Genomic DNA, 25,246 nt, shown 5'->3' with positions numbered 1-25,246 from the left:
TTTTAACTATATGCATATATTTTTTTATTTTATAATAATACAGTTAAGACTTAACTTGATTCTTTAAATGTTTCTTTCAATAAAAACTTCTTTGAGATCTGATGCTCTTACCTATTTAACTCCAGGAATTACTATAGGCTTCAAAATAAAGTGTCCTAAGATATGTTGTTTAAAGAGAAAAAAAAAAGTCAAGCCAATCAGTAAAGAGACTAAAAAAAGCAGAGGGGAGGCTTTAAAAGCCGAATTCCAGGGGCCGGCCCCGTGGCCGAGTGGTTAAGTTCGTGCGCTCCACTTCAGCAGCCAGGGGGTCGGATCCTGGGCACGGACATGGTACCGCTCGTCAGGCCACGCTGAGGGGGCGTCCCACCCAGCACAACCAGAGGCACTTACAACTAGAATCTACAACTATGTACTGGGGGGCTTTGGGGAGAAGAATAAAAAAGAAAAGATAAAAGCTGAATCCCACAAATCTGACACCATCAACCCCGGAGGGCAGGGTCTCGGAAACGTGCCGGTCTCTCCAGAGCAGGTGTTAACACGGACTAGACCAAGCCTTACGGCCTCAGGGAGGGCCTGGCTGTGCGTGATGGGCAGAGGCTATCTGGGAAGCATGAAACAAGTTTTTAATCCATCAGCACTTCAACAGGCAGAGGGCCCCTGCTACACAGCTCCCCAGACGCGCCTCCAAGATCCTTATTACCTGAAGGGCAGGAACAACGGAAATCAATCTGAGAATGGTTCTCGGGGCACAACAGCCACTTCAGTAAATAGATTCTAAAATGTTCCGTTTAAAATTCTTCCATGTTGATACTGTTCAGAGATGAGCACATAGGAAAAGCCATAAACAGTAAAGGAAGCCATCACCAGACAAGTCGCCAGGGCCACCGGCTCTGGGGCGAGCTGCAGCTGTGAGCCCCAGCGATGCTCCATTTCTCAGCCTGGGCGATGCTCGTGTTCATGTTTGTTCTGTAATCTTTGGTGAAATCATACATTTCTTTTGTGAGCTCTGCTATATGTGTTACATCTCAAAAAGATGATTTCAGGGGCTGGCCCGGTGGTGTGGTAGTTAAGTTCACACACTCAGCTTCAGTGACCAGGGGTTTGGAAGTTTGGATCCTGGGCGCAAGCCTACACACAGCTCATCAAGCCATGCTATGGTGGAGTCCCACATACAAAATAGAGGAAAATGGCCACAGACGTTAGCTTAGCAACAATCTTCCTCAAACAAAAAGAGGAAGTTTGGCAATAGACGTTAGCTCAGTGCCAATCTTCCTCACCAAAAAACAAACAAAAAACCCAAACATTTTTAAAAACATCTATACTCCTCTCAGCTATATCCACATGGAACAGTCACACTATAATTTGTATTTTAATAGCACAAAAACATCTATCTTTACTGTATTAACTCATGTGTAAGAACTCAAACTGTACCCTTCCTTTCATGTTTAAAAACTATTTAAGGAAACTCAATCTCAGTTTTATGTATGCCCTGACTTACAAGCTGGGGGCAAATAAAACATTTAATATTGAAGAATTACTGGGAGAAATGATTATCATCTCACAACAATTAGGATATACCTTCAACCTAATGATTTGGACATACCAAGAGTATTAAAAAATTATAAACCAATAACTGATAGAAAAAGCATAATTATCGCATTAGCAAAAAGTATCAGTCTTGCACATAAAAACAGAACCAATCCATCATTTTCACAGCGTGGAGAAAGAAAACACTGCTTTCAGGGCCGGCTCCGTGGCCGAGTGGTTAAGTTCGCGCGCTCCCCTGCGGCGGCCCAGGGTTCGGATCCTGGGCAAGGACACGGCACCGCTCATCAGGCCACTTTGAGGCGGTGTCCCACACCCCACAACTAGAAGGACCGGCAACTAAGATATACAACTGTGTGTGGAGGGGGGAAAGGAGGGAGTTGGGGAGATAAAGCAGGGGGAAAAAAAAAAATTGGCAACAGTTGTTAGCTCAGGTGCCAATCCTTAAAAAAAAAAAAGAAAACACTGCTTTCTTCTCGCCTTCTAAAGATTGCTGGCTGTGAGTCAGTAAGCAAATGGCTACTGGCAATTTCAAAAGATATGCAGTCAAAAGGCAGAAGTACCATGCGCGACTCAGGATGTAAGCTACGCTAAAGAAGTGATCGCATTAATTAGGAGATTGTTACGGAGATAAAGGGAAAACCCCGGTGGCAGGCAAGGAAGAGAGGAGAGGAGCGGGAGAGTGGCAGGCAGAGAGGAGAGAAAGAAAAGGCGAGGATAAACACATGACGGCAATAAAGAAAGGACACGCAGAGCCTGAAACACGGGATCGAGCTGAAGACTCAGCACAATGATGCAATGCCAGCGGAGTCCCACCCCAAAGGCGAGAGGACCAGGCGAGCGTTCAAAGGCAGGCGGACATACGGTTTCTCAGCTCTGTGGTGAGGATGTGCTTTGCGGCAATCAGAAGCTCCTTTCTGAGGTGTGCGGTCTCTGCCGGACAGTTTGAGAGTAACTGTAACATTCCTTTGACCATCTGCTGAGAGTACTTAGTCACCAAGTCCTGTAAAAGTAAGGAGTAAAACAGCACAGTTACACTGACAGGTGGCGGTGTTAAGAAAAACCCAAATTTTACAAACTTTTAGAAAACTCACTAAGACAGCTCGGCTCAAAGGACCCTCATAAAGAAACAGGCCTAATCAACAAGTATTACCCAAAAAGTTGCAACGGTCTGAGGTGCACACTGCCATACTGCAAGGATGGATGGCAACATGAACAGCAGTTTCTTTACATAACGGGATTATGGATGTCTTCTTTGTACTTTTCTCTATTTTCCCAACTTTCAACAATGAATACGTATTACTTCATTGTTGCGGGGAAGGAGGGAGAAGGAAATATTGAAAAATTTTAAGAAAATACTCCTGAGCCAGCCCTGATGGCCTGGTGGCTAAAGTTCGGCACTCTCACCGCTTCGGTGGCACGGGTTCGTTTCCCGGTTGTGGACCCGAATCACCCATCTGTCAGTAGCTGTGGCGTGGCAGCAGCTCACACAGAGAATTAAAAGGACTCACAACTATGATATATAACCACGCACTGGGGCTTTGGGGAGAAGAAGATAAATACATACTCTTTACTTAGTCATCCCTCTCCTGTCAGTTGTGACAACGCCAGAGACACCACTAACCAGCTCAGAATAAGCTCTGATCAATCTCCTTATGCGGTGTGTTAGGAAGCCAATTCACCAAGACTAACGCAGGCTGACTACAATACCAATGGGTACCTAATTCAGATTTTTTAAGCCAAATGCTCAATTTTCTTAGTGTAAGTTATCTTTATCTAGATAAACACATTAAAAAGGGGGGAAAAATGCCTACAAATGCCTTCAAGGTAGCTTCATTCTAAACAGTTTGGCATGCATATTCTCATTTTTTATTTTCCTGAAATAAAATCCTTAAAAAAATAATTATAATACAATCCCATTTCTATAGACTAGATCAGGACTAAATGCATTTCATACTATCAAATAATCATGATTATCTAAGAATTTTATCCAAAAACACTGTATGACTAATGGGAGAGAAGATATTTTTTTCCTTTAAGTTCTCCTTACAATTTAAATAAGAAGAGATTACAACTACAAATGGGAAAGATAAAGAGAAAAAGAAAACCACTCTACAGGCTCCTCAAAAAAAGTATCCAGGGGGCCAGCCCCGTGGCCTAGTGGTTAAGTTTGGTGCACTCCACTTTGGCAGCCTGGGCTTGGTTCCCAGGCACAGACCTACACCACTCATCAGCGGCCAAGCTGTGGCAGCCACCCACATACAAAACAGAGAAAGACTGGCACAGGTGTCAGCTCAGAGTGAATCTTCCTCAAGCAAAAAAAAAAAAAAAGAATCCAAAACTTTTTTATCACAGATTTAGTTGATAATGTCATTTTTTAAAGTTCCAATCTCTCCCACATAATTTGCTATAACACCCAACTTCCAACAGCAAGAGTTAATGAACCAAATACTTCCACATGAAAATCTGTGTGCAAATCTTTATTTATAGTGGCTTTATTAATAACAGCCAAAAATGAAATAGGCAACCTACAAAGACAAAGTATACTAGTGGCTGCCAGCAAGTAGGAGTCAGGGAAGAATGAAAGTGACTGCTATTAGATAAGGCGTTTCTTTTTGGGGTGAAGAAATTATTCTAAAATTGGATAGTTGTGATGGTTGTACGAATCTGTGAATAAACTTATAACCACTAACTGTACACTTTAAAAGAGTACATTTTATGATATGTACATTATATTTTGAGAAAGCTGCTTTAAAAAAACCAGAACCAACCCAAATGTTCCCCACAATGGAATACTACTGCCGCGGACTAAATGTGTGCCCCGAAAATCCACATGTTGAAGCTCTCACTCCCACTGTGACTGTATCTGGAAATGGGGTCTTTAGGAGATAATCAAGTTAAATGAGGCCCTAAGTGTGGGGCCCACAGGACAGTGGCCTTACAAGAAGAGAAAGAGAGCACTCTCCCTGCCTCATTTCCCTCCCCAGTGTGAAGACAGTGCCAGCTGCAGGACAGGCAGAGAGGCCTCAGCAGAAACCAAACACTGCTAGAACCTTGATCTTGGCCTTTCCAGACTCCAGACTGTGAGAAAATACATTTTTGTAGTTTAAGCTCCCCAGTCTATGACATTTTGTCACAGCAGCCTGAGCAGACTAAGACAACTAAGCACCAAGAAGTAGTGAATTACCCACAAAAGAACAGGGCTGAATCCCAGTGTCACTGCTAAGTGAAAGAAACCAGACTCAAAAGGTTACATACACTGCCCACTATATGATTCACTCATGTGACATTCCGGAAAAGGCAAAACTATGGGGACAGAACACAAATCAGAGTTCGCCAGGGACTGGAGGTGGGGGAGGAAATGGACCACAAATGACTAACAGGGAATTTGGCGGAGTGACGGAAATGTTTTGATGGGTTGGTGGCTACCAACTGTATGCATCTGTCAATTTGCGGAACTGTACACCTACAAAAGGTGAATTTTATTGCATGTAAATTATCTCTCAGTAAACTAGATTTAAGATAAAAGTCAGTGAACTTACCTGGTAAATTCTGATGATATAAGCTAAAAATGACAATGTTTTAATCTGAGCAGCGATGAAATCAGCATACAACTCCTTGTTGTAAAGCTTATGTTGCCTGAATGAGAAGTGAATAAATTTACAATATTAGCTCTCAAGTCGTTAGGTGACGTTAATATTAATTAAAAGCCTATAATAATTACTAAGTCCAATAGTTTGATTTCTACACAGACCGTAACAAAAAAGCAGCAATGGTAAATGCTTCCACGCTTTTATGCAGTTCCAAATAACATAAAGAGCTTAACGGAACAAAGCAAGCGGTTCTCCAGGCCATTCCACAGCAGTTACAATGTGCATCTCATAGGCCAATGCTAGACCAAGCCACTCATCCAGCAGACTCCATCAGGCTACCGACTGCTCAGTGACAGACCCCGTGCCAGGGCCACAGGGCTTTTAGAGCCGATCCACCCTCAGATCCAGCCCTCAAATGACTCAGAGCCAGAGAGGCTGCAAGTCAAGAGAGGAAGTGATAAAGGTCTTACGAGGAACGCTGTGATGTTTGAGAAAAAGCTTCACTGAGAGGCTTCGAAGGATAAATACGGTCGGCCTATTCAGTGATGAAGGGTAACAGGGAAGGGAGGACAGAGGAAATAAAGAACATTCTAGCATTCATGCTGCAAGGAACTGCAAGAGCAAAGGCCGGGAGGTGAGAAAGGCTTGGATATGCCACAGCTATACGTGAGTATGGTAAAGCCTAGTGACAGCACTAACTTTACAAGATACCAAGGACCGAGACATGTCATCTTTTCATAACTAAAATAACTAGTACTATCATCACTGAAATACAAGTTCAGAAAGTCAACAATACATATATTTTTACCAAAATGTTATCACTCAAACTTTTCAGGTCTTACAAATGATGAGAGCAAGTGCATTTTTACTTGGAATAAAAGCACTGTGGCAGTCCAGCTACGTCACTGTCCGAAGAAATCTCACCTGGCTTGTGCAGATACCTGAATTGCAATGGTATTCATGATCAAGGGCACAAATTCAGCAACAACATTGTGGATATTCAGTTTGTAGAGCTAAAAGCAAACATATCAGATTTTCATGCTCTTACACTCTGCTATAGCAAAATCATTTGGCACACCAAAGAAACTACAGGATTCATTACATTCGTTAGCATGTGTGTATCATACACATCCAATTGCCACAGAAAATTAGCTGTGAACTTTGTCATAAAGTAAGAAGCCAAAAACCCAAGAAACTAGTAAGCAGTATGCATACCTGATACATTAAAACAACAATAATGGGCAATTCTGCCAACACCTTCAGAGAAAGAGACCCTCTGGGAATGACGGAATGCTGTAAGACAGAAACAAGCCGGACGGCGGTTATCACAGTGCTACTCAAAACGGCCCCAACCAGCACCCCACATCTAAGCACCACCCCATCGAAATAAAGGGAGGGGAAAACACTGACACATCTTTGCAAATATCTGTGGTGAAAGAACCCAACCATTCTGAAAACAAAGGATACAAACTATCATTTAATATAAAAGTTTTTATATTTTCCAATGGAATCACCGGGAGCAAAAAACTTCAAGAAAATTTATCAAAACTTAGAGATTCCAATCACCTGAGAAGATCTGTAAATTAGCATCTATTATTTTACTTAAAGAACAGCAGCAAAAAGTACAAATTTACCCAGTTTTATTCAAAGATATTTGCAAACAGGAAAAACGCTTACAATAAATGTAAGAAAATATTTAATAGTCTTAATACGTAAGAACTCATAAAACAGGTAAGGAAAACATCAAACTCCCAATGAGCAATGAAAAGAGACAGATAAGCAAGGAAAGAAACACAGACTGATAAACAGAAAACCAAGTCTAATTCAGGAAGAACGCAAGAATGAAAGCTTAATTCAAAACGTATTTTGTTTACCCTAGCACAAATTGAAACGGTCTGCAAAGCATTTCAGCGAAACAAATAGAGATGATGTTCTTAATCCGATCATAAAAATATAGTCAAAGTAAATGCTCAATGCTCAGTAAATGTTACCTACATGGCAGACACTACAAATAAAATACATTACCTGCAGGTCACACCAGCATCCCCTTCACAAAATTCCACACGAGATTTTTCAGATAGTGAGAGGAAAACTTAAGGCCAGAACAAAAGTTCATGAACTTTCCTACAGTCAGAAAACCCGAGTGGTGGGGCTGGAACATCGCCCCAGAGTTTCTGTCCCCAGAGCCCCGCTCTCACAGACACCAAATTACATGTTTCTATGCAGTGGAAAGCGACTTCATTAATGTCCACGCTAAGGATGGAACAGAGGACCCAGCCCGCTCAGCTGGTCTTTGCAAAAGGTGATTCTGGATCTCCACCGTAATTTTATCCTCCTGTCTCTGCAGCACCAGTGTGCAAGACTCCACTTTCACCACTTCAAGGCTGCACAGAAGCAGTGCTCTCTCATGCACACGCACATTTGTTAGTCTGAAATGCCCCCAAGTATTTTAGAAAAAGAACAAAAAACCTAAGCGGTCTAAAAAGTCAGCATCCTTTCTTCCTCTACCACGTGGAGGACACATAAAAAGAACACAAGGGAAAGACTTACTGTTCTTGTCTCGCTGTCCTCGCGCTCAGGATTGACCTTCACAGCAATTGTCGTGATCATACCAACCATTTCCGGGGGAGGGACTGTGTTCTCGGGGATCACCTGAGGGTTCTCGAAGTAGCGGTTCTACAGAAACAGAACAGAAATCACTGCTGCTAAGGTCCAACGCGATATTCCTTAGTAAAATACGCCTGACGTGGAGGAAGAAACCACCTGTTCTTCACGTGTACACGGCACCAATCCCACAGCACCTGGGGTCCTCTTTATTCAGGACCAGAAAGACAACATGACAGAGGCAACATTCGCCACCTCTGACAACGAAAGACAAAAACTTGTCCAAAGTATTTCCTCCTCCGCCTTTCTGGCTGATGCAAGATGAAATGCGTACCATACAACATTAGTACCTCTGCGAGGCAGGGGAGAATGTACCCCATGCCTCTAGTGAGAAGAAACTGGGAGGTAGTCCCTACTGAATTAACTTCCTAACAGTCTCCTACAGAGAGACCAAAGATGGCACATGAGACATTTGTAAAAGCCAGGACCTCACTGTCATCCTTAGTTCTCAACGGAATCTGGGCTTCACGTTCAACAAGACACGTTCTTATGAACAGCCTAAGGCTCTGACTGAAATGGTAGATGACGTGACTTGATAACTTGGAACACAATTAGTTTTAAGTTTTATCCATTATTAGATGAAAATCCTTAAAATACCAAAAAGAGTCAATTTTACCATATGTTAATTTAAAAAAAATGTTTAAGCTTAAAGAAAGCTTTAAAATAAAAACTCTGACATAAATTTATGCACAATGATTTTTACTCTACCATTATTTGTGACAGTAAAGAACTGAAAGTCAGGAAAACAAGCAAAAGGGAGATGGTCAAGGCACATGCATACAATACGACAATTAGGGGGTCACCAAGAGTTATGACTCAGAAGTCTGGGAAGATGTTCTAAACTGGTCATAGTCATTCTTCTAAAGAGTGAGAATAAGATGGGAGGACGCCCCTCTCCCACGCCACACACTTTAATATTGGTGGCAGTGGTTGGAAAGAGTTCTTTCAATATCGGAAAGACTTTAATGACACAGAAAAATGCTGAAATATACCACCTCCCCGGCAGGCTTCAAGACTGTGGGCACAGCCACCTTTAAAAAGCACAAATTGAAACGCAAAACAAAACCTCAACATCAGCGGTTCCCACAAGCGAGAGAACTATAATTGATTTTCTGTTTTTGCAAAATTTCTACAATAAGAATATACCGCTTTTATGTTAAAAACAAAATATTTAATCTAAACAGTGAAAGCAAGAGAACTCTTTTTTAATGGGTGATTTATCAACCTAGATTCTGACAATCACTAAATATTCCCCATTCCAGAACTAGCATCCTCCCAATTACTCCTTCAACCCAAGTGTTGGGTTCCTTCAATCCAAATTCCCCTCAGAATGGGAAAGTAATAAATATACGTAATAAATTCAAATAGTATTGAAGACATACCACTACTTTTGGAAGCTCCTTGTAAATCTGTTTCACAAAATCCAAAAAATGATGAATCTAAAAAGAAAACAGACAAGATATTTATAAACAGAAAATCCTTATAATAAATAAGAAAAATATTAAAGTATCAATATATAAGAACTCATAAAGCAGGTAAGAAAAATGTCAGACTCAAAGAACAAATAGGTAATGAATGTGAACAGACGGAAAAAAGAAATACAAATGACTGATAAACGGAAAACAAATTTTTAATTCAGGAAGAGCAAAGCAAGAAAAACTTAAATAAATGCCCCCCCCCCAGTTTTTTGCTGAGGAAGACTGGCCCTGAGCTAACATCTATGCCAATCTTCTTCTACTTTGTATGTGGGTCACCACAACAGCATGGCTGCCAACGAGTGGTGTAGGCCCACACCCAGGAACTGAACTTGGGCCCCCGAAGCAGAGCATGCCAAACTTAACCACTAGGCCATGGGGCCAGCCCCAATAAATGCCACTTTTTGCCTTTCAAAAAGTAATAGTACATCATGCTGGAGAGAGTGCAACAAGAAGGGGATTCATGCACTAAGGGAGGCATAAACTGCTGAAATCTTTCTGGAAGTCAATTTAACAATACATATCAGAGGCATTAAAACACCTTTGACGTGATAATTCTATTTCTACAAACCCAGTCTATGAAATAATTTGTACTATAAACAGATGTTCAGTAATAGTCATAAAATAAAAATTTTGAAACATCTTAAATATGCAAAAATAAGAGCACCCAAACGAAAGACTATTATGCACCCATTAAAAACTAACTTCATAAAGAATTTCTTATGATTGGGAAAATGCTTACATATAATGGGAAAGGAAACAACCAGGACATAAAATGTCATATAGGGTATTATTGCAATTACGTAGAAAACACATAACGTGGGAAAAAGGAAAGGAAATCACCAAGACATTAAATACTGTTTCAAGGTGGAAGGAATTCTACTTCACTGTCACGCTTTTAATTTCCAAATAACCTACGACAGGCATTTACTAAGGTCATCATCAGACAAGATACTGTCTTAATTATGGCTGGCATAGAACATTTAACGCTTACTCTGTAGGTGCCAATCACTGGCTGAGAACTTTAACTTTCATATTTAATTCTTCAAGTGATCTTTGAGGATATACTGTGATTGTCCCCACTTAACGGAAAAGGCTCCAAAACCCTATAAGTTTCCCAATGTCGCACAGCTGCTGAATTGTACAGCTGAGATTCAAAGCCAGCTCTGACTTCGGAAGCCACATCTTAACCCCAGTAGATCATAAAATGACCAGAGCCTCTGGCACATAAGACATGTAAATACTAGCACCACCCGAACAGCCCTGCCGGCTTGGTCGGTTAACACATTTTAACTACTGAACAAATTCAGTGAAATATTCACACACACATTCAAAATAAAAAAGGGAACTGTTAAAGTAATAAGGAATTTCTCACAACTTAGCCTATATTTTTTCTACGCTTGAAAGCAGCAGGTGTTCCGTCAGCTCTAAAAGGGAGCAAAAAATTTACACAGCAGAAGAAACTTGTTGGCATGCTTTATACATGCTATCAGGATAAACACTTACCTCTTGTGTGATGGGTGGCCTGAACTGTTTGTGTAGCTCAATAATTATCCTTAAACAAATAAGAACATTTTCTTCATTTTCCGTCTTTAAAAAAAAAAAAAAATTGAAAAAAAAGTTACACTTCTGAGGACTTATTGTAATCTAAAGATTAAAGGCTATTTTCTAAGCATTTTTCTGTATATCCACCTCCATCAACCAACTTAGATTTGATTTGTTGAACATTCATAACCCCACAGAACACAGCCGTCCCAGACAGGAAGCTTTCGTGGGCTCTGGTGGACTATCCCAGGGAATCCCACCAGTGAGTTCTGGAGAGCAACGCTCTGATGAGTTATTTATGGCAAGTCAGAGCACAAACTAATGTCTTAATGGCCCAACTGACACTTTTCGTTGCTTGAAAATATTGCCAAAAGGACAGTTACGGAGCACCTACCGCACACGAGACTCTATGCTCAACACTTTCTGAAACGCTCTGAGTGGGGAGGTGCCATTCACACTTTACCTATGAGGATGGTAAGGCTCAGAGGAAGTGAGCAACGTGGCCAACATGACACAGCTAGTAAACGGCAGAGCCACGATCTGAATCCAACTCCAGCCCCATCCCAAGCTCATCTTTCCAGGGGTACTTAATAGGTACCACACAGATGCACCCCGAGAACGAGAAACTCTTTATGAGCATATTCTGTGCTTGACACACACAAAACTAGAAAGCCCGAAACCAAAGAACCCCGCACTCTGAGTCTGTCACCCACCACCGAACTCACTTTCCAAGACTCACTTTTCACTACTCAATTCCCCACTGTCACCCACCACCGAACTCACTTTCCAAGACTCACTTTTCACTACTCAATTCCCCACTGACTCAAAAAAACAATCTTCAATTAATAACCTTTAATTTGGTTGGCAAAATGGGGGAAAAGAGACATTACGAAATTTTTACTCCTGTGAATCAGAATTTTAGTGAAAGGGAAACAACTGTGTAATGCTGGATTTTACAATAAGAAAGTCACTGGAAGTTTTGCTCATGGCTCAATAACAAGAATCTTCAAAGGTTACCTCCAAAAAGCGAAACATCACGGACAAAACATTTTTTGTATGAGGACGAAGATGTTCATTGGTTGGTATCCTATGAATTATTTCGAGAACTAGCTTCCGCAGTTGCTGGTGGAAAAAAATTAAAAATGTAAATATAAAATCCTTCCAAGGGTTCCAAAGTAATTCTTTCCCATTATACGAGTGTCACACAGCTGCTTGTCTCTTGCACTGGTCACCACCACACTACAAGACGGATCCAGTTTTAGAAACAGTCCTGTAAATTATTCAAATGTAATCCAAAGCGTGCACCGCAAACCATTACTTTCAATATTTCTACAACTGTGTACCAGATCAAGTAAGCCAAATTTTTCCTTTCACACCTTACCAGTACTGCCAGCAGGACACTGCTGTGTGGACGTGAAGTGGATTTCAGACAAAGAGCAAAACACAAACTAACTTTGTGTGAGGCTGCCCTTCATAATCTCAGTTTAGCTCCTAGACTGCTCTCTCCAAGCACCTCGGGCCCAAGGACTAATTACATCAGAAGCTGTACTAAGCTTTCACGATTCTCTCCAGGGAGCTGACAACTAAAGAGCACGTCAAATACGTAAGATCTTGAACTGATAGAACATAAAAATGCTTTATTTAGCAATCAGCTTTCACTGGTATTATGGTAATTTTTTTAGAAGTTATTTTTAAGAGAGACATGATGAAATACAGAAAAAAATGGTATAACGGGACTGTTTTAAAATGATCAAGGTGAGGAGAGGATGCAAAGAGTGGGTGGGGATATAGATAAAAGAAAACTGGCCGTGAGCTACGAGAACTGAAAGTGACAAGAGTAGAGGTAGGCACTAGGTGTGGGGAGGGTCCTTAAACTGTCATTTCTTTGTATGTAAGTGAATTCCTCTATAATTAATAGTGTACACACACGTCAGGGGTCAGCAAATGTGAATAATCTAAATTATAAAAAGATGACCTAGACAAAATAAAACCGAGACATTTAACTGAGGAGGCAAAGTTATCCTTACGCGACAAAATCTCTTTCATCTTTAAGTGGAACTGTAAGTTTTCTGAGTTGTTTGAATTCATAAATGCTTGCAATTCTAGAGCACAACTTTTTTTTCTCATTGATACTTTTGAACAGATTACCTGGGCTGGTTTCTCCTGAAGAAACTGAACTTCTCCATCTTGAAGAAACGTAAGAAATCGAGGGATGATATGTTCGAGGAATGTAGAATATTGAGGAGATGACGTCACATTCTAATCATGCAAAAGTAAAAGAAAACCCCATTGTGTACATATTTTCATTTCAAATTCACATATTATAATAACCTCAAAAGAATATAAAACAGAGCCAACAGTAGGTTCTTAATAGTTTTAGATGCTTTCGTGATAATGTAGTTTTAAATAAATTAGGATGATTGTTGCTTCTGAAATCCAATTCAAGAGAACTAAATGCTCAAATTTCCCGTTGGAACTAGAAATACTAATGCTGTGGAAAACGCTGAACCTGCAGCCCGTTCTAGGCCGCTCTGCAGCTCTCTTAAGTAAGAGACCACTGAAAAGTCATTTAGCTTCTAGACCTTACTCTTTTCATTTGGAAAATCAAGAGTCTAAACAAAACTGACACCTTCTTCCAATCTGAAAAATCTAACATGGGGCCGGCCCCGTGGCTGAGTGGTTGAAGTTCTGCACGTTCCACTTCAGTGGCCTGGGTTTGTGGGTTTGGATCTTGGGCACCAACCTACTCCATTCATCAGCCATGCTGTGGAGGCATCCCACATACCAAATACAGGAAGACTGGCACAGGTGTTAGCTCAGGGATAATCTTCCTCAAGCAAAGAAAAAAGAAAAAAGGAAGACTGGCAACGGATGTTAGCTCAGGGCAAATCTTCCTCAAAAAAAAAAAAAAATCTAGGAGGCCAGCCCCATGGCCGAGTGGTTAAGTTCATGCATTCTGCTTCAGTGGCCCAGGGTTTTGCCGGTTCAGATCCTGGGTGCAGACAAGGCACCTCTCATCAGGCCACGCTGAGGCGGCGTCCCACATACCACAACTAGAAGGACCCACAACTAAAAAAAAATACACAACTATGTACTGAGGGGATTTGGGGAGTAAAAGGAAAAATAAAATCTTAAAAAACAAATCTAATGTATTTAATTAGATCTACATGATATAGATTATAATCTAATTTAATCCATTACTTATCCCAGCACTGATTTTAAAAGGAAAACAGAAAATGAAACTATAGCTTGGGGATAGTAAAGTGGCTACTAGTGCAGTTTCTGGATCCCACTTAGCAAGTGTAAACCCTGGACAGTTAACCTCTCTTTGCCTCAGTATCCCACTGTTAAGAGAGGATAATACCATTTCCTGCCTTATGTAACCATGTAAAGATTACATCAGTCAATACACATAAAACTTACAGCACAGTCTATGGCAAACGCCCAACAGAAGTTATCTGATATTATTAGAGTACCTATGTGCTAAACACTGTGCTCTGTGCTTTTTCTTCCTTCTCACTTGGTCCTCATCACAACCCTAAGGTAAGTATTAACCCCACTTCACAGATAAAGAGGCTCAGAGAGGTTAAAAACGAGAAGTTTTGGAAGTGTATTCAAATTGAGTGTATCTAACACCCAAGTCCTTTTCCCCTTTTAACACCTCATTCAACAAGTATTTATTGAGCTCCTATCCTGTGCTCAACTAGCTCAAAATGAGGAAGAAAGCTGATCCAATCCATGCCCTCAAAGATGGGGAGGCAGCAACGCGGTGAGGAAGACAGACATCAAGAAAGGAACTCAGGACACAGAATCATGGTGGATGAAGCGCTGGCAAGTGCGGGAACACCTAACAACTGGATCCAGTTTACGGGAGGGAACCAGCGGCAGAGACTGCCTTCCTGAAGCGGAGACGTTTATATGAAAACCCAAAGGCTAGTGGGAGTAAACCATGCGAAAAAGTGGAGAAGAAGAAGGTTCTAAGAAAAGCATACGCAAAGGCACAAAATGATGAGAAAGCATGAGTGTAAAAGGCAGGGATGGGAGTCTGAGAGAAAGGAGTGAAACTTCCACTATCGTGAGTCTGACAGACTGGTGAGATGAGGCATCTGGGCAGCTAGATGTATGCGGAGCTCCAGGCACTGATCTGGGCTGAAAATAAAGATGTGGGATTGTCTGTTATACAAGATAATCTTAGAAGACGAGTCTATCAAGGAAGACAAAGAGAAACAGGCAAAAACCAGCAAAGAACGTGGTACCTCAGGAACAGAGAAAGAAAGTTCTGCAATTTTGGGAATATGCACCGAGCATCGGTCTTCCAGGGCTAACCTGGTGCACAATTCTAGGGGCTCCATTTGCACAACACGGTCAGGAAGGCACCCCCAGAAGTTGTGCAGGATCTCCACAAAGTCTCCCCAAGTAGACTGATTCCATAGCCTTCAAAACCTCTGAGTTTCAAATTTCTCTAGTAAAAAAGGTTCACTCAACAAGCTGCCTGGCTATTCCGCCAGTATTTCAACTCAGCCCCCAGCTTTTTGATCCACATGAATCTTGCAAGTCACTTCTAACTTGAAGGTTTCTTGATTTTCTGTCCTGAAAAACGGTCCGTATGATATTTACTTAGCCTAGAATCTCACCCCATAGTGGTTAGTGAAATGAATTTCTAAGACTCCTGAAATCGCTGGGATTTTTTAAGTTTCACGCACTTCGTTTAAATATTTTTTTCTGGAGTGGTAGTGGTGGGAATTTAGAATTACCATGGTCACGCTAGTATTTAATTCTCTGAAGGACTTAGTGACCTGAATTCCATTTAAGGTAAATGTCTACATCATACAGATTTCAAAAGTCACTCTTTGGAGAAGCCCCAAGTAGACTGCTTCACCAACTTTCAACCCCGCTAATTGAATCAATGCCCCTGAGACCAAAGCCAGGCATTAACTTGCTAACTGCCAGGCTGTGAACAGCAGAGGAGGGGTCAGACACTTCATTCAGAGAGCCCCACGTCCACACTCAAGGCCTGGTGACGTGCTTGCTCCTGCGGGTTCACAGGCAGCTCTGCGACTTCAGCTTCTCAAAGAAAGCTGGGAGGGCGACAGGTCCCTCCTGTCAGTTCTTCTGACGAGATGGAGAATGCACGCCTATCCTGCTCCACCTCCCGCCTCTTTTTTGAGTTTCTTTTTTTTTAACAGCTTGCGTTAGCAGTTTGGGCAGAAGACAGCTCTTTAGCTCAAGCTCTAAATATCTCAGGATTTTGTTCCAGCTCAGTTCAAGGCAACAAGTCCTTGAACACTATTTAAAACGAAACAAAAAAACCTGCCAAATGAAAATACCACCCATTACTACAGACAGTAGGGTGTCTGATTCAACCTTATTAGCATTTATTTAATGTTTACTAATTCAAATGACCGTGCCAGAGGCTAAGAAACATTTTATCTATTGTTCTTAATCACATTAACTCTGTAAGAAAGATTTTATCCTCCCCACATTCACAATAAGGAAGTGACTCTCTCTTCTCCCTGTGAGACTAACGGGCACCAGACTAACCATAAGGTTGGACAACACATCAGAGAACAGTTTTCAGGTGCTGGACAAGAGGCAGTGGGTGACCACGATCTCCACGAAAAGGGGAATTCACCAGCTGAGCCCCATGATCCCCGTGGCCTTCTGCCTAGGTACGATTTCCCAGCTGGGGCTCAGCAGGCTGGGGCCCAAGGAGAGCATGGCAGTCTTGCCGAGCTGAGGAGGAAATCCCAGAGTTCAGGGCAGCTGAACTGGCTGGAATCTGCAGGGCAGAGCCCTAGGAAAAAAAGAATCACAGAGCGGGTAGGGGTTTTCTCCCACTTGTCCTTGAGGGCTGGGCTGCACATGATGTAAGGCAGCCTCCTGCCACTCGAGGCCTACCAGAGAGTGCGGCATTGGGACTGCGAGCCAAACGGAGATATCCGAGGTCTAGCAATGGTAGAGGATGTTGGGGTTCTAGCCTAGCCACAGTTCAAAGACCTTCTTAACACCCTGATAATACCCCAGACATCCAGCCGAGGAGGACCATTTCCTAGAGAAAGGCCGATTTTAGACCTGTCGCAACAAAGCCTAAAATGGACCTGTGATGAGATCCACAGGAGACAGGCTGGATCCCACCAAGCTGGAGGGACGTGGGAAACACCTTGGCGTTCCCACAGATCCTCCCTACACAGCATAAAACCAGGCCTCCCCAAGCTCAGTGAGATCAGTCAGCAACCGTCAACTACAATACAAACAGCAATGCTCTTTAGAGGAAGACAACGGAATCCAGGGTCCCTACATTTCACCAACAATGTTCAGGATAGGATCAAACACTATAAGATACGCAAAGAAGCAGAAAAATGTGACCCACAGTCAACAGAAATCAAACTTTATAGAGCCCCAATGTTGTATTTAGCAAATAAAGACTTTAAAGGAGTCACTATAAACGTGTTCAAAGAATAAAAGGAAAATATGGTCTTAATAAATAAAGATAGGGCATCTCCGCAGAGAAATGAAATCTAAAAAGAACCAATGGAAATTCTAGAACTGAAAGTACAATAACTGATATTTAAAAATACAAAAAATGTAAATGAACTGAAATTTAAAAATAACATCCCAGCAGACTGGGGATGATAAATAGTCAGTGAACCTGCGGCAGATCAAAGAATAAAGAGAAAAAAGATTGAAGAAAAATGAACAGCATCTGGGGGACATATGGGACAATATAAAACAGTAGAACGTGAGACCCAGAAGAGACAAACTGCTTGGTCAAGGTCGCAGAAGTTACAAGCCACAGAGCCCAAAATGACGTCCCACTCTTTCCACAGTAACATACCACCGATTACGTGAACACAACAGATTCAGAGCCAAAGTCTGAGTGAATCCTGAGTATATGCCTAAAAGAGCTGCCATATCTAAAAATAAAAAACTGTTCAACAACCGAAAAAAAAAAGCAACATTCCTCAATATCGTTTGGCGTTCACATCACTAGCATAAAGAAGTTGGACAACACTGTGGACAAATTTTCAAATTTCAATGGTGAAACATAATAAATAACACCAACAAAGACAATGGTTTTTTAGTTGCTAGCAAAAAGACTGTCACAGAAACAATAAGAAAGGACACGAGAATATTTACCCCAAAATGAAAAGTATAAATATAAAGCCCATACCTCAAAATTTTCACTAACTTCTTGCATCATTTTTAACTTTGTTTCATCAGCTGCAAAACAAATCATCAAGTAATTGGAATGATGTTAAGGATGTTCCCAAAATTACTGGATTTGATAATTTAAGAGAAGCAATCAGATCTTATCAGTTTGACTGTCATGGTCCATCCAACAGAAGGCACATAACTAGCTCCCTACTAACAGTCACACACATTCATACTCCCAGACATACATGTGCATGCACAGACAAGGATACAGACACAGACATACACACACGCGTGCCTCTTTGGGGCTCCAGCCAGTAAAGCTCATCACTTTGCTTCTCCACAAGACAGTGAAAGGGGAAATTCGGACAAAAGTTAAGGTTACTGTTTATCTCAATGCGCATATTATTTCAACTGAGATCAATGAGTCTCATTAACGCATTTCTTAAGGACAAAAAGGATCAACTCACGTGTATTTACATCTGTGAGAGCTGCCACAAATTGAAGGTACTTTTTCATCAGAGTGGTTTGGTCAACCACAGTGGCCCCCTGCGTTGCAACAAATGCCATCCTTCTTTTGAGCTAGTTTGTTTCTCAAGAGAAAAGTATTAAGTCCATGAGTTCTCCCAGCCTGTGAAAAGAAGCATCTGGTCAGCCAGCTTCTTAACAGCACAGGCTCAGTCTCTACGAACATCTCACCAAAATGCCTGTGTTACTCTAAATACTTTTGCTTTAATCCAGGATACAACACTACTCCCTCTGCTTTTTTGAAAATAAAATTTACTTAAGTCCATTTGTCTATTAATTTCTAAACGTGAGTTTGACACACAGATCTCTTCTTTCCTACCGTCTGTCCTTCTCTCCCTAGGTCAGGGGTTCGCAAACTCTTCGTAAAGAGCCAGACAGTACATATTTCAGGCTTTGTGGTCTCAGTCACAAAGACTCAGCTCTGCCGTAGCCAGAAAACAGCCACAGACAACACATAGACGAACGAGTGTAGCTGTGATCCATAAAATCTTTATTTGTGGATACTGAAATGTGAATTTCATATAATTCTCAAGTATCATGAAACCATTCTTCTATTGACTTCTTCCCAACCATTTAAAAATGTAGAAACCATTCTCAGGTCATGGGCTGTATAAAAACAGGCAGCGGACTAGATCTGGCAACGTCTACCCTCTGTGCCTGGTTCTCAAACTTCAGTGTACATTAAGATCACCAGGAGCCAGAGGTGGACTCCCAAACACCACCCAGAGACTGGTTCAGGGAGGGGCCTGGGAAGCTGTAAATTTTGTTTGCGGCTGATACACAGTAGGCATTCAAAAGATGCTCCTAGAATGAATCAATAAATGCTTCAGGCTGATGACCACACTTTAAAAACTGCTTCTCCAGCTGACACACACAGGTTGCCTTGGCTTCTATTTTAAGAGCCCGCCGAAAAGCGTCGGGAGCACCTGGAGAAATTGCTTTTACCCATCTTCCTTGTCTACATAACCGCCTAATTTCACTCTGCATTAAGAGGCAGTTTCACGACTGAACTTTCTCCTCTCTGTAACAGACACACCAACAACCCTTCTGCAGGGCCTTTCAAGACCTCCCTGCCGGATGCGCTGCAGCTCACATTTCTGCCCCAGGCGATGGGGACACCCTGACGCTCAAAGCCACCCTTACGGAGACACCAGAAGCCCTTCTCCGATGCAGAGAGCACGCCCCACCGGAAGTCCCACTCCTCCCGCTCAGAGCAAGAAAAGCCACTACGGAGACCAAAGGGAGGGACCTGTCAGCCCTGCCGGATGACCTCACGACTGCTTCCTCTTTCAGGTCCCCCCCCCCACCCCCACCCAAACACCGAAGGCCCCGCATCCTCATCCCCATCCCCACCCCCGGGGACCCCAGAGTCAGGGTCACGGCCTCTCCCTGCTAAGAAACTTCCGGTCGGGCCCAAACTTTTTAAAGGCTCGGTGGACACCCCTTTGGCACCTTAGCCGTCAACTCTTCCGTGTCCCGGGGTCCCCAGAGGCCAGGCTCCACTTCTCCCCGGGCCTGCGGGGGCCCCCTAAACAGGGACGACGTCCCATCCCGCCCGGCCGGCGGAGGGCAGCTCGAAGACCCCCGGCCCGGCCTGCCCTCCGGCGAGCCCCGCGGCGCGGCCAGGTGGGAAGGCCGAAGCCGGGCCCCGCCCGCCGCGCCGAGTCTGAGGCGGCGCCGCCGGGCCAGAGGAGGCGCTGTCGTCGCCGCTACCTTCGCTCTCCGCGCCGGGCCGGGCGAGCCAGGGGCCTCCGTGGAGGCCAGGAGGGGCCGGGCCGGCCCGGGGGCGCCTCCGGGGGGTGGCGGCCCCCACCGCAAGCCCTACCTGCCGGCTCTCAAACGGCCCTCCGCTTCCCTCCTTTTGTCGCCGTCCCCGGACATCCAGCGCCCGCCTCCCAGGCCGGGCTACGGCGAGCGCCGAGGGCCAATCCCCGCGCCGCTCCGCCTCCGCCTCCCGGGGCTCCCCAGCCCGGCCCGGCAGCGGCGGGGATCTGCGGGCGGCCGCCCGGCCTGGGCCCCCGGGGGGGCTGGAGGGGCCCCGGGCGCTCGGAGCTCCGTCGTTCCGCGGAGCCGCCGCGCCGCAGAGGCCCCCCCGCGCCCGGGCCCCGTTGCAGCCGTCGGGGCCGCGGCGCGCGCCTCCCGGGGCCGTTCCGCCCATGCCCCTCCGTGCCCGCCCGTGCTTACCCCGACCTCGGCGGCCGGCCTCCCGCAAGCCCGGCCCGCGCCCCTCGACGAAGCCCTCGCTGCAGCCGAGGCGCCGCGCGCAGGCCCGCCCCCGCTTAAAGCGGCCGCGCCCGCCGCCCGAGAACTGGGCCCCGGCGCGCCGCCCCCAAGTGGGTGCGGCCTGGGCGGGCGGCGGGAGCGGGGAGGGGCGTCTGCAGCCCCGGTGGGCCACCGGCCTTTAAACCTCCGCCTGCGTGGGCGGGGCCCCGCGGGGACGGAGGCGGGAGGCGCTAAGTGTCATTGATGGGGTTTCTTGGGCCCTAGATGTCCTGGCGGGAGCTAGGCCCCGGGAGGGAAGGTCGGGGGTTGCTGTGCGGCGGTGGGCACTGGAGGGGCTTCCCTAGTTGGCGACGGTCGGGCCCGGGTCCAGTCCAGCCCTGAACTGAACGTGGCAGGCTTGGTGAGTTTTCTCCCCGGCTGCTTTCCCGGGGGTCTTTCTAGCCTGGGAAGGGGGAGGAGGCAAGGAGGGTCATTGGGAAGGCGAAGGTAGCTCGAGACCCTGTAAGCGAAGGGAAGCCCTGGTGTTCTGCCTGGATGTGGCCGACCCGATCATTAGTTCGGCAGCTGCATCACTCCGAGGCTAGACCGCAGAGGACCACTTTCCTTGTCTGCTCCTACCCCGCGGGCAGATGCCTCGGGCTGGGCCAGAGCAGTGCTGAGACTGAGAGGGGATTGGGCAGAATGCCCTGATGCCCAGGGGAGATGGCATGGGCTGGACCAAGAGGCCCTAGAAGGGAAAAATACTGTCAGGCGTCACCTACAGACTCCATCTAAGATGGTGGTTAAATAGTGAGCCATTCCTGGTAACCCATGGTTACCATGTTAAGTGGACAGAGTGTGAAATTGATGACCTGAGCCTTTCCTGGTAACCCATGGTTACCATGTTAAATGGACGGAGTGTGAAAGTGATGACCTGAGTACCTCTACCACTTCCAGGACCTGGCTCCACCTCCTACCCCTTCCTGTCTGTTCCTAACCCCAGCCCCATCATCACTAACTCTCTAAAATCTTTGTGTTCTTTTCCCAGACAGATACATTTCACACCCTGCAAAGAACAGAGCTTGCGATACCTGCAGATACCGTGCAGGAAAGGTGCCCTGTTGGGGAACAAACTTCTTGCTTATTTAAGGTTACCACTCAAGAACGAGCCTCCGCTGATGTGTTGGGATTGTAAGTGATGTATTTAGAGCCAGTTTTCTGTGCCTGGGAGAAATAAAATGGGTCAGAACACCCCTTCCCCTCTGGAAGACGTTGCCCACTTGCCAGAAAAATCCTCTCTGCTCCTTCTCCCCCCACCCCCCAAAAAAGTAGGAAGTCCAAAGTTGGAGAAGGTTGAAAAATTGGAGGGCTGTAATTGGTGTGCTGAGGTGGTTTTTAATATTGTTTCGGGGGTGGAGAAAAACCGGCAGTAGACAAATCTTTTGATAAGTTTCAGCTTAATTGCCTATGATAAAGACGTACTGTTAGGCCTAGCCCTAACATCCGGGAAATCTGTGCTCTTTCCCATGGCCTTAGCTTCTCCTAGCAAAGTACCCATCCCGCTGCTCTGATTTTTGCCTGTTTTCTTGTCTATCTCCTGAATTAGAAGTTGGGCACACTGCCAACGTCATCCCTATCAGGTAAATTAGATCACGCCCCTCTTCTGCTTAAAACCCCCCAAAGACTTTTCAGCTCATCCTCATTTCCACGCCCTGCATACCTCCCAACCTCGTTCTTCATGTTCCAGCCGCAGTGGCCTTGCTGTGCTTCATCCCTACCTAGGACCTCTGCAGCTACTTCTCCTGTCCGGAATGTTCATCTCTCAGAGGCAGAAAGCTGGCTCCTTGTCATCCTTGATGAGCTCAAATGTCACCTCCACAGATAGGCCTTCCTTAAGGCCCAGACTAAGAAAACCATTAGCCCCCACACCTCACTGTCTTTCATAATGCGGTATTTACCCCCAATAACCTCACAATGGGAAATTATTTATTGACTCATTTATCATCTGTCTCCCCTCCTGGACAGCAAGCTCCTTTTTAGTCTTTCTTTACCAATGTGTTCCCGTTGCCCATCGGGTGCTGTCTTCGTCTGCTAGAGGTACCAGGACAATGCACTGCAGGCTGGGTGACTTAAACAACAGGAATTTCTCTCTCACAGTTCTGGAAGCTAGAAGTCTGAGGTCAAGGGGCTGCTAAGGTAGGTTTCATTCTGACGCCTTTCGTCCTGGCGTGCAGGCGGCTGTCATATCACTGTGTGCTCACATGACCTCTTCTTCGTGCCCTTGAAGAGAGAGATCTCTGGTGTCTGTTCCTCTTCTTATAAGGACACCAGTCCTATTGGATCAGGGCCCCACCCTTATGACCTCATTTAACCTTAATTACCTCTTTAAAGGCTCTGTCTCCAAATACAGTCACACTGCGGGGTAGGGCTTCAGTATATGAATTTCTCCAGGGGCACAATTCAGTCCGTAAACAAATGTATAAATTCATACCCTGTTTGCAATAGTACTGTAGGAACCCGTCGGGCAGGATCAGTTGGAACACTGAAAAGGAGGATATAGGGAGCCCCAAAATATCCACTCTGGTGGGCATGAGCAGTACGGGCAGGTGGTCTCCGCATGGAGTGGGTCAGGGCACGAGGCCCCAGCCTGGCCTTTTGAGAGCCACCAAGAGGCCATCCCCCTCCACTGTCCCCTGCTGTACTGGAGTTGCTGCTTACCTTTGCCTCAGCTGTTCGGCTTCTTGGAGGCCAGCCCTAGGGTTCCACACCTGCGAAGAAGCTTTCCCCATGATGAATTAGGAACCCAGCATCTTGTCCTCCCTAGGTCTCTTGTGGGTTTCAACAGGGTGAGTGGGTGAGTGGGTGAGTGGGTGTCCTGAGGTCTGAAAAAACTCCAGCTGCCCTGGCAGAGCCGACACCCCGGCCTGGAGCCGTGGTCAATTCAACAAAGGGATCGTGTGAACTCTCTTTTGCCCCCTCCAACCTACCATAGGCTTTAGCCCCCAAAGCCTCTCCAGAGTGGATCTGGGGTGGTTGTTATCTGCTCCGTTGCCCCCACTTCCCACAGTTACATTTCCAGGGCAGGACAATGCAACCCTAAGGCCGCTGCCCTTCTGTGACAAAAGGGAGATCTGATCATAGCACCTTGCTAGGACCAACAGACGGGCTACCCTGCTTTAGGAAGATTTTCAGTGACAAGAATTAACATCAAGACACGTGCTGTGAGAGCCTGAGGAGGGAAGGTTTCTGGGGAGGGGTGGCGGGGGGTTAGGGGGGGATGACACCCAAATCCTGGCCAACAGACAGGAATTAGGCAAAGAAGGGTCACATCAACATCAGCTTCAGGGTGGCCTTGCAGGTGGCTTCTGTGATCTAGAGAGGACTCTCTGTGGCTACTGTCAAATTATTATTCAATGTAATAAAGTTACACATTGAAAAACAATAAGTCTTGGGGCTGCCTGGTGGCGTAGTGGTTAAGTTCATGCGTTCCATTTCAGCAGCCTGTCAATGGCCCTGGGTTTGCAGGTTCAGATCCCGTGTGCAGACCTGTCAAGCCATACTGTGGCAGCATCCCACATACAAAATAGAGGAAGATGGGCACAGATGTTAGCTTAGGGCCAATCTTCCTCACCAAAAAAAAAAAAAAAAAAAAAAGTCTTGCTATTTATGCATTTAGTACATTTTTTTAAATGTATCACTAACAACCAGACCGTTGAATAACGTTAAATAGTTAAATATTTGAAACTAAATTGATAATCTTAACATACTATTTTCTTCTCAAGCACAATTTTCTTCTTAATTTCTGCTGGACAAGCAGAACTCTCCCAAGCCCTTAAGCAATTGTAGTGAGGCCAGCCAGCACTGACTGAGTGCTTGCTATGCCCAGAGCACCGTTGTATGTATTAACTGATTTTCTCCTTACAACAGTCTCATGACACAGAGACTATTATTATTTCCATTTTAAAGAAAAGGGAACTGAGGCACAGAGAGGTAAGTGACTTTCCCAAGGTCATATAACTCTCAGGGCGAATCCAAAGGCTCCTGGGTCCTAGGCCTAGTGTTTGTTCCCATGATGGTGATTGATGCCATTGGGGAGTGACATCTGTCTGGCACTTTTAACTTTCCTGAGGGGCCTCACTCAGATCTGTGCCCCCTCCATTACAGTGAGATGGCAGGGCAGCCCACCAGGGCTCTGCCTTTAAAAGATGTCTTCACTCCCATCCGGAGGGTCCTGAAATTGTGGTCCATCAGCCATCAGGCTGGAGGAGGCATCCAACCTTCTCCCGCTGGGTGGGGTCCCTTGCCCAGGTATGCAGTAAAGCAGGAGCAGAACTGCGACCGGGACCCAGCTGCAGGTGTCCAGTCTTTAAGGCCAGCCAGGCCGGGCCACCTTCTAAGGGGAAAGAGGCACTCTGTTCCGTTATGGCTGATGGAAGCGCCTGCTTAGGCCAAGGAGTGTCCACGGAGCGGCCTGGTCATTCCTCATCGAGGTTGTCAGAGTCTCGAAAGGCCCTCAGTGTCAGCGACGTCGCCGTGGGCCCA

General features: G+C 45.1%; 1 protein-coding gene and 1 non-coding gene across 23 annotated transcripts in view; both read right to left on the bottom strand.

Moving 5' to 3' along the window:
- TRRAP (transformation/transcription domain associated protein) overlaps window positions 1-20,827 on the bottom strand; it is a 117,345-nt gene extending 96,518 nt beyond the window's left edge. For 12 of the 22 annotated variants that reach the window (XM_070567450.1, XM_070567454.1, XM_070567462.1 and 9 more), the window contains exons 1-12: window positions 20,328-20,484; window positions 18,445-18,605; window positions 17,994-18,043; window positions 12,971-13,081; window positions 11,840-11,944; window positions 10,784-10,867; window positions 9,185-9,241; window positions 7,689-7,814; window positions 6,354-6,431; window positions 6,063-6,151; window positions 5,088-5,184; window positions 2,410-2,548 (exon numbers count right to left, since the gene is read on the bottom strand). In XM_070567450.1, the coding sequence (XP_070423551.1) occupies window positions 2,410-2,548; window positions 5,088-5,184; window positions 6,063-6,151; window positions 6,354-6,431; window positions 7,689-7,814; window positions 9,185-9,241; window positions 10,784-10,867; window positions 11,840-11,944; window positions 12,971-13,081; window positions 17,994-18,043; window positions 18,445-18,544 (1,036 nt within the window). In that variant the 5' untranslated portion in view covers window positions 18,545-18,605; window positions 20,328-20,484. Of the gene's footprint in view, window positions 1-2,409; window positions 2,549-5,087; window positions 5,185-6,062; window positions 6,152-6,353; window positions 6,432-7,688; window positions 7,815-9,184; window positions 9,242-10,783; window positions 10,868-11,839; window positions 11,945-12,970; window positions 13,082-17,993; window positions 18,044-18,444; window positions 18,606-19,954; window positions 20,160-20,215; window positions 20,234-20,327; window positions 20,485-20,686 lie in introns of those variants that run through there. The other 10 variants (XM_070567449.1, XM_070567458.1, XM_070567455.1 and 7 more) reach the window with 3 other exon arrangements.
- Window positions 18,119-18,316, bottom strand: LOC139074986 (small nucleolar RNA ZL1). Its single transcript, XR_011525001.1, has one exon. It is a non-coding gene; the product is annotated as a small nucleolar RNA ZL1 (small nucleolar RNA).
- Window positions 20,828-25,246: the final 4,419 nt, after the last annotated feature.

The sequence above is a fragment of the Equus przewalskii genome, chromosome 12 (genome assembly GCF_037783145.1).
Source record: "Equus przewalskii isolate Varuska chromosome 12, EquPr2, whole genome shotgun sequence".
In the NCBI taxonomy this organism is placed as follows: Eukaryota; Metazoa; Chordata; class Mammalia; order Perissodactyla; family Equidae; genus Equus; species Equus przewalskii.
Note: the sequence above shows the minus strand (reverse complement) of the source record. Positions and strands in the feature narration are given on the sequence as shown.